A 16,528-nucleotide genomic window follows, 5' to 3' on the forward strand; every position below is an offset into this window, starting at 1 on the left:
GCCGCATTCAATATTTGTACTTGTGAAATATTTGAATCAGCTGCATTCAATCGGCTGCACTTAAATACACAAGAGTAATTCAATATGCATGTTTTTAATGAGACACAATGCTTCAAATCTATTGGCCCTCTCATTGACCCCCTGATGGCTTTCCAATGTGTGACTGACAAAGAGAAACATAATGAATTTATTTGACCTTTGATGATCCTTTGAAGTAAAGTCAGAAAGGGGTAAAGCGGTGCCATGATGTCTCTGACAAAGTGATATTGTTCCTAATGGGCTTCTTTTGTTTGTTCTTTTCTCTGCAGGTGTACCTTATCAATGTTACTTACTCAGACTCCACTTCCCATGTCATCTACAGAAGGTACAGCAAATTCTTTGACCTACAGGTACGTTACACTGCAACGACTACAAAATAATTTTACAGATTTAATTCATAGTTGCACAGGCAGTTGCCCAAAAGCTCAATGTTTTGTATTAAGAATGGTTCTAATATGTCTTATGTGTTGTTGTATTGCAACATTAAACTCCGCAAGGCCAGTTTGACCTTTCAGTCAATGTCTTTCTGTTCAGCTCCTGTTTAGTGAAAGGTCTTATTTAAGGCGACTGCATGGAAATAGGAAAATAGGGGAAATCCAGTCACCAGATGCAGGAAAAAACATGACCTCAGAATGCAGAATGCAGTATGGGGCAAACTTCTGAGGCTCTTCTACAGGATCCTGTAGCAGTAAAATACAAACCCAATTCCAAAAATGTTGGGAGGCTGTGTAAAATGTAAATTAAAAAAAAAAAAATCCAGTGATTTACAAATCTTATAAACTGGTATTTTTCTCAAAGTCTGTAAATGTTTGGGGACTGAGAACCGGTGTGTCTTTCCAATTATGCAAGGTCCCATTTTCTTAGGCATTAATGCACCCCCAAAACATTCTTTTAATGAAATTGTAAAATGTCTTAGTTTAAAATGTTTATATGTTTTCTATGCCCTGTTGTAAATAAAATAAGGGTTTATGAGTTTTGTGAAATCATTGCACTCTGTTTTCATTTAGATTCTACACAGCATCAACGTTTTGTTTTGGAAATGGGTGTTGTATCTGCCTTTTTGTATACTATAGTTTGTTTCTTAGAAAGAAAGTTAGAGTTAAACCCTAAATGAGTGCATTAAGTCCTTTTCTTGTAAAAGGCCGTCTGTGGACCTTCTCCAATGGCCCTCTCAAAGTGCAGTAAAGCACATTGGCTCTGGTGGGCTGGCTGTAGGAAACCCTTTGTTCTCTTGTCTCTTGCTAATAGCCAGGAAAAGTCTGCCCTGGTCTGTTTGACTGAAACAGACCTCCTCGCCTGTCTTTGTAAACATTAGTCTTGTGCATGGATCTCTGCTGCCAGGGTATGTTTGTCTGGTTGTGGTAATCATGAAGAACAACAGTCTGCAGCTGTCAATACAGAATGGTTAGGTTTAGGGCATTTGTTTGTATATATGTTGCATATAGTATGGATTGCTTAATACATTTTTAGAATTGAAGTCAGTAAGAATACTAAAGGACTATGCAGCTTAAGTAATGCAGTAAGGCCAGTCCCAAAATGCATTCGATTCAAAAGGGAGGCTCTTGTAGGTTGGGGGTTGTGGTAAAGAGCAATTTTGTCACCCTGACTTTAAAGATATAAGATAATAAGATAAGACAGCTATTGGATGCCTCAGAAGCAATAATTTGCAACAATAAAGGTTTCGTTGTCATCTGAATTTTCAAATACTCAATTCTCAAATGAGCTTGTTTGTGTGTCTGCCAACTGACACCTACAGTCTTTTCCAAACTCTTCACAGTTGCTCTCTTTTCGTAGCACAATTGCGTGTTTTGTGTTCGCAAGAAGCTGAAAAGAGGGGGGCCAAATGTGACCATGATCTCATCAGATAACCATGAATTCAAGTTGAAAAGCTAAATAAGGTCACAGAACAAGAAACGCCTTTTTAATCAATTTTTCATACCGTGTCTAAAATCGTTTTAGTAATTTAAAGCTGGCTATATACAAATCATTGTCATCAACAAGCTGTTTGGCTGATTGTCTTTTTAAAGATGAAGTATTTTCTTTTACTGCCAATTTGACATCCAAAAATGCACTCACTGCTGAAGTTTCAAACCTCTCCAGCACACTTAAGATAGTTCATAACTGCTCCTTTGGGAAGCAGTTATCATAAATTACCAGGATCCCGTCACCTTTTTTATCTGATTCCTCCCCCCTTTGTCTTTTCTGCTGACGTAAAGTGAAGTGCACTCTTTGTAATGCATGTGCAGAGTTAAGCACATTGATTTCTTGGTTTAGAGACATTTGTTTCTACGCTAGAAGATTGCTGAGCCTGAATTTCATCAAGCACTGTTTCTGTTGTCAAAGGGAAATGTTATTGACCTGCACATGTTTGACGTGAGCAGATTTGGTCAGTGTGTCAAGCGAGTGTGGTCTCCCCCTCCACACACACCCTTAAACCACAGCGTATAGGTCGCATGGGTCACAGCATTCCACAGGGGCGATTGTGGCGTGTGCAAGCTGGCCTGGTTTCCTTTTGGACAGAAACCTCTCCAAAATCCCTTAGTTGTCATTATTTTGGGATTGAGTGACTAGGCCAGCAGTGAGCTCTACCCTGTCTACATTATAATTTCTCTGTCCTACATTCCTGACATGAATCAGGACTTTAAAAGCTTTGAAGGGTTATTTTTCTCCAACATTGGTATCACACATTCAGAACGGCCTTTATTTAAAGGTTATTTAAAATGATGCAGCAACAATTTAGCATTGTAATAGTGTAGCATAATGACAAGAGTTAGATCTTTTTTACCTTGGTTTTAACCCCCCCCCCCCCCCCCCCCCCCTCTCTCTCTCTTTAAGCTACATAACCAAGATTTCTCCTTGAAATTAGACCTGGAAGTGTAGCAGCTGTTAATGTAGTCCTATCCTGTTTGTTGTAATACTAAAAGCAGGAAGTGACAAGAACTGAGAAACACCTGGTAGGAAAAGACAAGGAGACACCTAAGACACAAATAAACTAAATGTGATCAAACTACATTACCCAGATTAACTACGTTAATGAGAACCAAAAGTAAGATGTGGAATTGGCAAAGGCACCATAATATGGTATAAAGCATTATTAAGGATGCACCATTTGGTATTTTAGAGCTATATTAGCAAGCCTGATTAATGACATGCATTTATAAACTGGATTTATAAGTCACACAGATATAGACCTTCTAATTAATAGCAAATTGCAAATAAGATACAGTGGGGCAAAAAAGTATTTAGTCAGCCACCGATTGTACAAGTTCCCCCACCTAAAATGATGACAGAGGTCAGTAACTTGCACCAGAGGTACACTTCAACTGTGAGAGACAGAATGTGAAAAAAAAATCCATGAATCCACATGGTAGGATTTGTAAAGAATTTATTCGTAAATCAGGGTGGAAAATAAGTATTTGGTCAATAACAAAAATACAACTCAATACTTTGTAACATAACCTTTGTTGGCAATAACAGAGGTCAAACGTTTACTATAGGTCTTTACCAGGTTTGCACACACAGTAGCTGGTATTTTGGCCCATTCCTCCATGCAGATCTTCTCGAGAGCAGTGATGTTTTGGGGCTGTCGCCGAGCAACACGGACTTTCAACTCCCGCCACAGATTTTCTATGGGGTTGAGGTCTGGAGACTGGCTAGGCCACTCCAGGACTTTCAAATGCTTCTTACGGAGCCACTCCTTTGTTGCCCGGGCGGTGTGTTTTGGATCATTGTCATGTTGGAAGACCCAGCCTCGTTTCATCTTCAAAGTTCTCACTGATGGAAGGAGGTTTTGGCTCAAAATCTCACGATACATGGCCCCATTCATTCTGTCCTTAACACGGATCAGTCGTCCTGTCCCCTTGGCAGAAAAACAGCCCCATAGCATGATGTTTCCACCCCCATGCTTCACAGTAGGTATGGTGTTCTTGGGATGCAACTCAGTATTCTTCTTCCTCCAAACATGACGAGTTGAGTTAATACCAAAAGGTTCTACTTTGGTTTCATCTGACCACATGACATTCTCCCAATCCTCTGCTGTATCATCCATGTGCTCTCTGGCAAACTTCAGACGGGCCTGGACATGCACTGGCTTCAGCAGCGGAACACGTCTGGCACTGCGGGATTTGATTCCCTGCCGTTGTAGTGTGTTACTGATGGTGACCTTTGTTACTTTGGTCCCAGCTCTCTGCAGGTCATTCACCAGGTCCCCCCGTGTGGTTCTGGGATCTTTGCTCACCGTTCTCATGATCATTTTGACCCCACGGGATGAGATCTTGCGTGGAGCCCCAGATCGAGGGAGATTATCAGTGGTCTTGTATGTCTTCCATTTTCTGATGATTGCTCCCACAGTTGATTTTTTCACACCAAGCTGCTTGCCTATTGTAGATTCACTCTTCCCAGTCTGGTGCAGGTCTACAATACTTTTCCTGGTGTCCTTCGAAAGCTCTTTGGTCTTGGCCATGGCGGAGTTTGGTGTCTGACTGTTTGAGGCTGTGGACAGGTGTCTTTTATACAGATGATGAGTTCAAACAGGTGCCATTCATACAGGTAACGAGTGGGGGACAGAAAAGCTTCTTACAGAAGACGTTACAGGTCTGTGAGAGCCAGAGATTTTCCTTGTTTGAGGTGACCAAATACTTATTTTCCACCCTAATTTACGAATAAATTCTTTACAAATCCTACCATGTGAATTCATGGATTTTTTTTTCACATTCTGTCTCTCACAGTTGAAGTGTACCTCTGGTGCAAATTACTGACCTCTGTCATCATTTTAAGTGGGGGAACTTGCACAATCGGTGGCTGACTAAATACTTTTTTGCCCCACTGTACATCTGAGACTCTATAGGCATCAAGTGCATTTTAAATGTTAAAGTTTACAACAGTGCAGTTAAAACAGGAATGCATATGAACAAGTTTGGCTTGTTCCAAAGAACTGTCAGGAGAAAGACTCTTTTGCTTTAAAGAATGTGAGCGCTTTGGTTTTGTCTTGGAAATGTGCATCCGAACAAACAGTAAGTCTTGTTGAACACTGTCCTGTGGACAGATGAGATCGTGATAACAAAACAAAGCATATCAGCACCTTAAATGACTGTCAAGCATGGTGAGGGAAGGGTGATTATTTGGGCTTGTTTTGAAGCCACAATGTGAGACGATCTGTCCAATAGCCAAAGCTTTATTGAAACTGGGTCCCACAATAGCACAATGATGCCAAGCAGCAAGAGAATGGTTGGAAAAGAAAAGAATCAAGGTGTTGCAGTGGTTCAGAAAAAGTCCAGACCTCAACCTTAAAATGTTGTGGCAGGACCTTAAGAGAACTATGCATGAACTGAAGCAACGTTGTAAAGAAGTGTGGGCCATTCCTCCAGAATCTTGTGAGAGACTGTCACATAGAAAATGATTTCTTTAAGTCATTGCTGCTTAATCATGGGGTGTTTCATAGGAATTTCTAGATTTCTTTGAAATATTTAATATGACTGTAGTAAATTGTTATTATTACTCTATCCAAAAGGGTGTTGCACCACGATCTCGCTGCAGTAGACAACTGCAAAGAAGATGTCAAAACACACCCCAGCAATGAAATCTGATTGTTTTCCCACTCAGACATTCCTATCTCAGAACAGTTTCTTTGTCTTCTGTTACAGCTCAGTGTCTGTGTCGGTTTCTTCTTCCTTTCTCCTGTGAGCTCAGTTATTTTTAAATGGCTCAAGAGATTATCATTACAGTTTACAGAAGCTATTTCTGTTTTTTTCCAGTCACCATAATTCACATCATTGTGACAAAATAAAGATATGTTTGATGATTGACTTTTTATTGCAGTTCCTTCCTCTGGTATTTATTCACAACACTGATTACCAAACAGTGTGGAAAGAGACAGGACATGTCATTACATCATAGCACCTGTTGCCTGATAGACATTCCCCAGCGTTAACGCTACAACTTAAATACACTGCAGTTTCCTGGGCAGAGCGTGGGATAGAAATATAGATTAATTACACCATCTCTGCTCCCCAAAGCCTCTGAATTAAAGGTAAACAAAATATGAGGAGTGTTTTCAATCAGATTTTTGTTCCAAACTGTCCCATGGAGCTGTGAGTGTAGCCACGTAGATCTCCAGTAGTGATGTCATCCTCACTCCCAAATGAAAAGCTGAGGCAGTTTCTTACAAGTGTTGAGTGAACACTCCTGTATTAGAGGGAGTACACAGCTACATCCAGCTGTAAGCCTGATAACATGATGAGCGTGTAGCTTTGTGTATCAAATAAACAATATGGTTGTTATAACTACTGGGATTTGGAGGAATTACAGCCTAGCCTGTAAAGTTATGTTATTGCCATAGCATCCTAAACTACACAGTCTGGTTTACATACATATTTGATGTCGTGCCTTCTCGGCATTAGACTGTAATCACCGTAAGATTAGGAATTTTACCATGGCTATGTGCAGGTGTGGTTAACCAGGACGATTCTTTATACTCTGCACTTTGCTTTGCCCTTAAAACACAATAATGATGACTGTCCATTTCAAAGGAAAACATTTCTTGTTAGCAGTCTGTAGTTTGGGGGAGAGGGGGGAACATGCTATACCCTGGGAGAAATTTTTAGATTCAGCAAAGCCAGCAGATTAAAGTGGAAACGAAAGAACCACAACATCAAACCAAACCACCTCTTGCTGCACAAGTCCTACAAACAACTCCCACAGACCCAGACAGACTGGATCCAACTTTAACCTCCAAGCCTGATTCTGTTTGTCCACCTGGTTTCTTTTTGGCTCAGTTTAAACTGAGACCTTTCCTTCTCCTCCCAGTTGAGTGTGCTTCAGCTTGATACTCACAGAATTTGCTGGTAAAGCACATCTGGAACAAGGCAAGGGAGGAAAAATTAAGGCGTGGTTACATCTACATCTTAAACCTGTTACTGTAAGATGCTCTCGTGTGAATACAAAGACGATACTACAGTTAAGGTCTATCATTTGTTTGACAAAGATATATTTTCCTTTTGAAAGTACCACATCACAATGGATTTTTTAAATCAGGCAGTCAGCATGCGATGAAAGTTCAGACAGTCAGCTTTCTTTTATTCAAGGGTTTTTACATGCATTTTGCATTAACTGTTTAGAACTGTTAAGGTTAGTACACCCATTTTATACCCAGAGGCTCAAACGCAATTGGACAGTTGACTGACCAGTAGTTTCCTGGCCAAGTGAGGCCTGTTCCATTGTTATTTAGAGGCAAAGGAATTTATGGGCTTTGTATTTATGGCTTTCCACTGTAATTTAAAATATGAGGTCGGTGCAAGTGAAGGAGCCCATCGTTTGGCTGAAAAACAAAAATAAACCTTTCAGAAAGATGGCAAAAACTTTGAGTGGCCAAGTCAACAGTCTGGTGCATTATTTAAAGAATGAATAAAGCTGCCAACTCAGCAGCACCAAAAGGCCTGAAAGACCATAGAGGACAGCTAAAGTGCATGTTGACAGAATTATTTCCATGGTTTAGAAAAACAACTTTAGAACATGTAACCAAGTCAAGAAATCAAGATGGTAGGTGTATCATTGTCTGCAAAGTCTGCAATCAAGAGACGCCTTCACGAATGTTTACAATAAGGTGTAAACAACTGGTTACGCTCAAGAACAAGAGAGCCAGATTAGACGTTGCCAGAAAATAAACATAAAAGAGCCTGCACTGCTTTAGACCCATGAAACCAAGGTTAACTTGTACCAAAGTAAATGATGGCAAGACAAAAGTATGGAGAAGGAAAGAAACAGCTCACGATATCATCTGTCAAAAATGGTGGAGAAATAAGACATTGCCATATATGGTTCCCACTACGTTCACTGATGATGTGACTGCCAATAGAAGCAGCAGGGTGAATTCTGAAGTGTACAGGGATATACTCTGTGCTCAGTTTCAGCCATATGGTGCAAAAGCAAAAGCAGCCCAAAAGTGGCCAGATTCAGCCAGTAATACGATCTCAACCCAGATGAACATGTTTTTCAGTAAATGCAAAACCAAAGGGAAATATCCACAAACAGGAACTCCAGGTGGCTGGAGAAAAAGCCTGGCAGAGTATAAAGAAGAACCCACATTTACTGGGGTAGACTGGGGTAGACTTCAGGCAGGAGATTTTCATCCAGGTTTTAAAAACATTCCTTTTTGTGCCTCTGGAGATTTGGGACTGGGTTTAAAAAGCGTTGCAGTTTTTTAAATATTTAATGTAAACTTCTTATTGAAACCCTTTGAATTAAAGCCAAATGCCTACACTTCAATCACATACTTACTGGTTAATTTAAAATTCACTGTGGTAGTGTAAACAGGCAAAATAACAAAAACCATGTCCTTCTGCGGCAAAATACATACCTACTCTTGTTTGTAGTATGTAACACACATGCAATGCATGTTTGTTTGTTTTTTAGCACTCATCAAAACTTCACCAAATACAAAATATGCGTATCCAAGGAGAATCATGTTGAAACTGTTAGGGACAGCTACCCTCAGAAGGAAATCTTCACTGTAAAACAGTTGTTTTTCATTGTTTAGCTCTGTTTCGCTCCCTGCTTAATCTCTTGAGAGATTGATGCTGTAAATAGACATACAGTGGGGCAAAAAAGTATTTAGTCAGCCACCGATTGTGCAAGTTCCCCCACTTAAAATGATGACAGAGGTCAGTAATTTGCACCAGAGGTACACTTCAACTGTGAGAGACAGAATGTGAAAAAAAAAAAATCCATGAATCCACATGGTAGGATTTGTAAAGAATTTATTCGTAAATCAGGGTGGAAAATAAGTATTTGGTCAATAACAAAAATACAACTCAATACTTTGTAACATAACCTTTGTTGGCAATAACAGAGGTCAAACGTTTACTATAGGTCTTTACCAGGTTTGCACACACAGTAGCTGGTATTTTGGCCCATTCCTCCATGCAGATCTTCTCGAGAGCAGTGATGTTTTGGGGCTGTCGCCGAGCAACACGGACTTTCAACTCCCGCCACAGATTTTCTATGGGGTTGAGGTCTGGAGACTGGCTAGGCCACTCCAGGACTTTCAAATGCTTCTTACGGAGCCACTCCTTTGTTGCCCGGGCGGTGTGTTTTGGATCATTGTCATGTTGGAAGACCCAGCCTCGTTTCATCTTCAAAGTTCTCACTGATGGAAGGAGGTTTTGGCTCAAAATCTCACGATACATGGCCCCATTCATTCTGTCCTTAACACGGATCAGTCGTCCTGTCCCCTTGGCAGAAAAACAGCCCCATAGCATGATGTTTCCACCCCCATGCTTCACAGTAGGTATGGTGTTCTTGGGATGCAACTCAGTATTCTTCTTCCTCCAAACACGACGAGTTGAGTTTATACCAAAAGGTTCTACTTTGGTTTCATCTGACCACATGACATTCTCCCAATCCTCTGCTGTATCATCCATGTGCTCTCTGGCAAACTTCAGACGGGCCTGGACATGCACTGGCTTCAGCAGCGGAACACGTCTGGCACTGCGGGATTTGATTCCCTGCCGTTGTAGTGTGTTACTGATGGTGACCTTTGTTACTTTGGTCCCAGCTCTCTGCAGGTCATTCACCAGGTCCCCCCGTGTGGTTCTGGGATCTTTGCTCACCGTTCTCATGATCATTTTGACCCCACGGGATGAGATCTTGCGTGGAGCCCCAGATCGAGGGAGATTATCAGTGGTCTTGTATGTCTTCCATTTTCTGATGATTGCTCCCACAGTTGATTTTTTCACACCAAGCTGCTTGCCTATTGTAGATTCACTCTTCCCAGTCTGGTGCAGGTCTACAATACTTTTCCTGGTGTCCTTCGAAAGCTCTTTGGTCTTGGCCATGGCGGAGTTTGGAGTCTGACTGTTTGAGGCTGTGGACAGGTGTCTTTTATACAGATGATGAGTTCAAACAGGTGCCATTCATACAGGTAACGAGTGGGGGACAGAAAAGCTTCTTACAGAAGACGTTACAGGTCTGTGAGAGCCAGAGATTTTCCTTGTTTGAGGTGACCAAATACTTATTTTCCACCCTAATTTACGTATAAATTCTTTACAAATCCTACCATGTGAATTCATGGATTTTTTTTTCACATTCTGTCTCTCACAGTTGAAGTGTACCTCTGGTGCAAATTACTGACCTCTGTCATCATTTTAAGTGGGGGAACTTGCACAATCGGTGGCTGACTAAATACTTTTTTGCCCCACTGTATGTATCAAGTGTCAACATCAAAGTGCCTGTTATGCACCCTGATGGCTTTTTAAGCTGCTTAAGTGGCTTCCTTGTGAGGGTTTTTTCAAATAAGAGGGTGATGTAACCTTGCCTGCTGCCCCAGCTATCAAAGTGAAATGGTTTGCACTTTAAATGGTTTTTCAGATGATATATAATTATACTCTGTGTTGAACTCATGTACTGTTACAAAATGGTCAGTTGTTGCTGGAGAATTTTCAGACCCCCTTTTCCTGTATCTCATCACAGATTACTCCACTTTAAACTCGCGATAGATAATTGACAGTTTGTTTGATTTTTTTTTTTGCCATCAAGCATTTGCATGTTTATAATTGCTTGCCTTTCATGTCTTTATTGTATTCGAAAGGGGGATTTTAAAAAAGTTTTGCTCCACAATTAATGTTCGTGTTACATTTTCATTTTTATTTCTTAATTTTTTTTCTTTTTTGCAGATGCGAATCCTTGACAAATTTCCAATTGATGGAGGACAAAAAGACCCCAAAAAGAGAATAATTCCTTTTTTGCCAGGTGATTAAACTCAGTATGCACACACTCGGCACTGTCAGTGTTGTCTTATTAGACATTTTGTTGTTCCTCCTACACACTCCATAGCATCGCCTACCACATTGCTTTGTTTTATTGGCTTCCATTCTCCATCCGGGCCAAATCATTTTGTGGTCGGCCATCTCAGTAGGAGGCTAGCAGAAAGGGATTTGTCTAATCTGATAAACTCATTGTGGGCCAGAGCAGAGGAGAGCAGTGAAGAGATCCTTTGTTAGACAAGCTGTAAGCCCACCATGGTGTGAACTGTATTCCTTTAAACCCCCAAATGGTTTGCATTATTTTTCTATTTAGTAGGCTTCATGCTCTTAGCAATCTCAGTCTCATAAGAGTTAGAAATTAGGAAATGGGAAAAAGCGAAAAAGTGGATTCAATTGCCTCACATTAGTCCCACTAGTTGAGAGCAATCAGCTCCAGAGAAGTTCTCCATATGTTGGTTGGAATTTTATATCTCAGTGTCAGTACCAGCTGAGCTGGAAAGGGATCATGCTGGGATTTTATAAATGTCTAAGCCTAAATTATAGCACGATTGTTAAGCATTTAATCATAATATTTTTGTGTTTTTTGTTATATACACCTGACAGTGCTCTGCTTTTCCTCAGGTAAAGTCTTATTTCGCCGCAGTCACATAAGAGATGTAGCCGTCAGAAGGCTGAAGCACCTGGATAATTACTGCAAAGTAAGACAAAAGCTGCATGCCTCACTGTTTCCAGAGCTGGATTTTTCTCAACTTGTGTGCAGCACAATGCATCTCTTATTGAAGAGACTACTCATTTTTAATTTATATGTTGTTTGGAAGAGTGCTTTATCTCTGTCAGTGCTCTACCCTCTGAACATTTACCACAGTTTTTTTCAAGGCCTCAACATTTATCTCCCCTCCACCAGCCTCAACAGGAAAGCAACTGGTCTCTGTGCTTGTCATTTCCTGTCACCAATGTAAATAGGCAGCATATGAAGGAAACGAGGGAAATGGGGGCACGCAGGGGTAAAAACAAAAGAGAGACTAAGAATGAATCAGCAGACTTTAATTGTAGCAATGAGTGCAGATAGCTACCTGATCCTCTTATGCTTATTAGCCCACAGATGGGAATGTGGGGCAGGTATGTTGCCAAGTGTGGCAGCAGTTTCTCATTTATTGGACCTGAAATGAATGAATGAAAGCACAAAGCTTTCTTGAAAATACAGATTACATGAGGGTGTCTTTTTAATTTCAATCAAACTGAGGTCTGTGTTTTTCTCTTTGTTTTAACCCTCTCTCTCTGTGCTCAGAGCCTTCTTCCTTCCCCTGCACACCCTCCACATCTCTGCCTGGTTTTCTCATGTGACTGGGTAGTGACTAAGTGTTATAAACCAGTTACTCAGTCCAAACTGACACACATTAGTGTGACCTTTTATTGTTTTTATTGGAATCAGTAGCTTTCTCCCACCCTTCTCTCTCCTAGGCTCTGATGAAACTTCCCACCCACATTTCCCAAAGTGAGGAGGTCCTTCAGTTCTTTGAGACTAAGTCAGAAGACCTCAACCCTCCCACAGAGTGAGTAACTATAACTATGTGCTAGAAATCACAAGCTGTTATTGAGCATTGGCATTGTATGCATGAACTGTTAGACGCCAAACATTGCCCTCTGGTGGGATGTGAACATTGGATATGGAAGCAAACTGAATGTGTGTGGCTCAGCAGCTGCCTTTAATTCGTGCTGACCCATCCTGATCCAGAGGCTTTGCTTTGTCAGGGATGATTGATTGATCTGGCTCCAAGAAGCCCTGCTTTTTATTAATAATGATTTCTTGGAGGTGACACCTGATGCCAGAACAAATGGGGAAGGATTAGCAGTGTAACGACAGCACGTCGGAGTTCAAGTCTCAGGGCAGATAAGGCTCTCAGGCGAGCCATTTATCATACTCAGTTCAAAGTCAGAGTGGGAGTAAATCCGGCCTGGCTGCAATATCACTCATTGTCTACATTTTGTTCTTTCCGTTAGATTTATGTTCAGTCATATGTCTGGGATATTATATTTTTATCAGCAATGTGGGCCCATCACCTCTAACCTCTAATACCCCTGCATGTTAATCTCACTTCAAAGTGAGAGGCTCCCTTAATCTCAGAGACAGTCCAGCGTAGCTTAAATTAATATCTTAAAGTATAATACCCGCTGCCCAAGTTGTTTTTTTACTCCTGGGGTGGTCTGGGCAATTCACAGAAAACATGTTCTTTTTATGCTCTAAAATTATGATATTTAACACCCAGCTGTGAAACAAATAGTTTTTCTAAATATTTAATATGTTAAAAATGTAAAAGAACCATTCTGCTGTCCTGTTCGGCTAATTTATTTAATTACAAATAATGGTTTTAGAAGTGTTTATTTGTGAAACGAAAAACCTTGCTGTAGATTTAATAGAGCTTCACTCACACTCACTGAAACACGATGAAACAGATGAAAGAGGTCATGAAAGCAATTAAAAATGCGTCCAATCAACCTAGAAAATTGGTCCTGTCATGACATTTCCTTCCACACCGTTCAAACATGCCCTGCAAACAGCCTCGATAGAGATGCACTGTTGCTCATGTCCAAGCCTGTTGATGCTACTGCCATCTAACGTTCAACAGTGGTCACTGCACAGGAAAAAAACACAGGTACTGTTTTGCTTGTCACAAGAGGGAGCCACATGATTGGTTAAAAATTACAAGACGTTTCTATAGCATTTGGGTGAATGAAAGATGGTGCCTCATCCATCATAAATGCATGCCTCAGTCTGCGTTCAGTTTTCGATTGGGTTATTAGATTTATATTGATAATTAAATGTGTAGTATATTGGTGAAGTAAGCCTTGCAATCTTTTGAGTAAAGACACTAAAAGACACTACATATCTCTATCTATTGCTCTATCGATCTATCTATAAAGCTGTGTTTGGCTATATGGAAAGTTAGAAAAAAGGCAGATTTAATGAGAAAAAAACTCACCTGTGTTTATGCCTTCGGTTTTTTAACAATGCCATCGAAAAGGATTAACTAATATGTTGATACTTCTTAGACATCTGAATATTTCTTATTGTTAGGAAATCACTAAAAATGATTTTTCAGTGAGTGGTTGAAATGCAGTTAAACAAAAGGGATTCTTACAGTGCTTTCGCCCAATTCGTTCAAATTATGATATCCTCTTTTAAAATATTTCCAGACGGTTAATGGCCGAGAGCCACTGTATATTTCATAAGAAAGGGGAACTTTCAGAGAAGCTTTGAGACAAATTTGGAGAGACAGATGTTATAAATTTGTATAATAAAAACATGTTGTTGTGTTTTTTTAGTAGTCTTACAAATCATCTTACATCCTGGAGTCCAAATTAGGTTGTGATAAGAAACATGCGGAAGACCTTTTGAAGTTAGAGTTCCTTTTTGAGAATGAATGCCAGTGGCTAAATATAAAATTAAGATTCAAAGTTTTAGTCATCGGTCTTTGAACACTTCAGTGTTTTACAGTGATGCAGAGTTGAAAGTGGATGTCTCTGCTGTTTGAAACACAGCAATTTAACTCATTTTGACATCAGTTAGCTTTAAGGTGTTTTGCTGGAGATAATACATTCTCCGCCAGCCTCTGTATTATTGTTGTTTAGTGAAAACTATCCATGGGCTGTATGTGCAGTGTGACTGCAGAAAGTTCCAGTTTATTAACCTCCGAGGGGAAATGTTTTCAGGACTCCCACCTCTGAGGCCAGCATCTACGGGAGTGTTGTGAAGTATAATTAAATCTAGTTAACAGGCACATATGCCCATAATGTCAATTTAAAATAACATTTTACCTTTCATACAGACAAATTAAGTTTACACCACGCCATCTCATTTTTCTTTTCTTTTTTCTTTTTGTTAACCAAGGAGCTTGGAAACTATCCTGATTCAATCAAGAGGGAAAAAAACAAAAAGGAGACGAGATACACCACCTGTTCTGTTGTATTTGTTCTTTCATTTATATAAAAGAATCACATACATTTAAAATATTAACAAAACAAATGTTAATAAAAAATAAAGAGAGAGTGATATTTGATTTTAAATTTCTCTTTTTGAACCAAGTGGTCCTATTCTAATATAAGAAGTCACCAAGAGGACACAATCACAGTGTTAATGTATGGGATGCAATACAATAGCAGCCTGCAGTAGTGATGTTACACATACACACTATATTTTAGCTTATATTATGCATAAGCTCTAAACAAATTCGGATTAAGATGTTATGATTCAGATCAGTCAGATTATCCAAGTATTACTCGTATGAGAATTTTGGAACATTTGCAAATTTCGATCATATCCAAGAGAAATTAGTATCAGAAGTTACAAAATCATTAAAATCAAGATGACGCTAATGATCCACAATGATTCAGAGCAAAAGCTCTGTTGGCAAAGGAAAAGAAAATCTAACAGCGATGCAAGAAACAAAATTGCCTCCATAAGGTGTGACTTTGAAGGTCAGTCCTCCATCTTAACTTTAACTTCATTTAGTCACTTCTATGCATATGACAGATGAAGGAGGTTAATCATTTTCAACAGTGAAATAGTTGAATTTTGTTTAAATTCTTATCACTTTTGCAGCATCAGTTCAAAACATATAATGTTTTTGTAGAAAATCGGTGGCCCCTTTCTTCCTGATATATGTATGTGGATGTAAACACAAGCAATTTGGGAAGAAAATGTCCTGACTAACCTCCTTTACCTTAATTATAGTTGTTACATGCCAAACCCTAACCTTAATCTCAGCCAAAACACACATGACAGCTTGCTTTTTGTACTTAACTGGAGGGTGAGCCCTCACATTGGGATTGCATATACAGAACATGATTAATACAACAAAAGGCAAAGGATTTTAAAAAGTTATGAAACGCAGTTGTTCTTTACAGCTTAAGTCTTAATTCGACATCATTGTTTCACCACAAGGAGAGTAATTAGTGGTTGATACACAGTCAAACTAACATTCTTTTAACCTGACATCAGTGTGTGATCATAGCCAAGCTTTGCTGGAGATTGGGGCCAGTACGCATGAGGTTGACTGCAGCAGTGTGTGTGCCTTTGTGAGGATTTGAGTCAACCTCACCACCTTTTTTTTTTTTTTGTTACAGGATATGCACAGAAACGGTGTAGTAAGAGATTATGTGCAAATCACAACCCTATCGTAATGGATTGCTGCTCAATGATGTCGACCCATTGACTCGAGCTCGAGGTTACTCCTGCAGAGGTTAATCCGAGGTCGTGCAGAAGTGTCTGTGTGCTGAAGAAAGGCAGATACCTCAGTCCTCTGGCTTGGATGAAAAATGCGAGCACTAATATCTTACACATTCCTTTTTTGTAATAGGCCCACCTACAAAGAGTTTGCAGTTATGTGCAAACAGATGGTCACTCCCAACTCAAGCTTCAGATGGATTCTCACGGGTTTGAATTTTTAATGATGTGTTCAGTGCTAGTGCGTGTGTCCTGCACTGTATGTGCGTCCTGGTCTGAATGATGAAACTAAAGCTTTATGGCTTGAAAAGACTATTTTTCAGCTTCTTGTGTATTTAGAGGTTGAAATTTACCTCTAAATACACAAGCACAGTCTTAAACTTTTAATAGTGTTTGGACATATTTTCGTTCCCCTTGCCTTCCTCTCACCTATTAGATTTTACTGGTGATAAGAGGAAAGTACACAAAGCCAGGACTGTGTGCTCAGTCTCCTCTTGGGAGAGATATT

General features: G+C 39.9%; 1 protein-coding gene across 2 annotated transcripts in view; it reads left to right on the forward strand.

The window, feature by feature from the left end:
• Window positions 1–16,528, forward strand: part of LOC309720012 (SH3 and PX domain-containing protein 2A-like) — a 61,751-nt gene that overhangs the window by 10,246 nt on the left and 34,977 nt on the right. For both annotated transcript variants that reach the window (XM_082556532.1, XM_082556533.1), the window contains exons 2-5: window positions 309–389; window positions 10,707–10,782; window positions 11,418–11,494; window positions 12,258–12,349. In XM_082556532.1, the coding sequence (XP_082412658.1) occupies window positions 309–389; window positions 10,707–10,782; window positions 11,418–11,494; window positions 12,258–12,349 (326 nt within the window). The remainder of the gene's footprint in view (window positions 1–308; window positions 390–10,706; window positions 10,783–11,417; window positions 11,495–12,257; window positions 12,350–16,528) is intronic.

This window comes from Aulonocara stuartgranti (genome assembly GCF_965226115.1).
Source record: "Aulonocara stuartgranti genome assembly, chromosome: 13".
NCBI classification, from domain to species: domain Eukaryota; kingdom Metazoa; phylum Chordata; class Actinopteri; order Cichliformes; family Cichlidae; genus Aulonocara; species Aulonocara stuartgranti.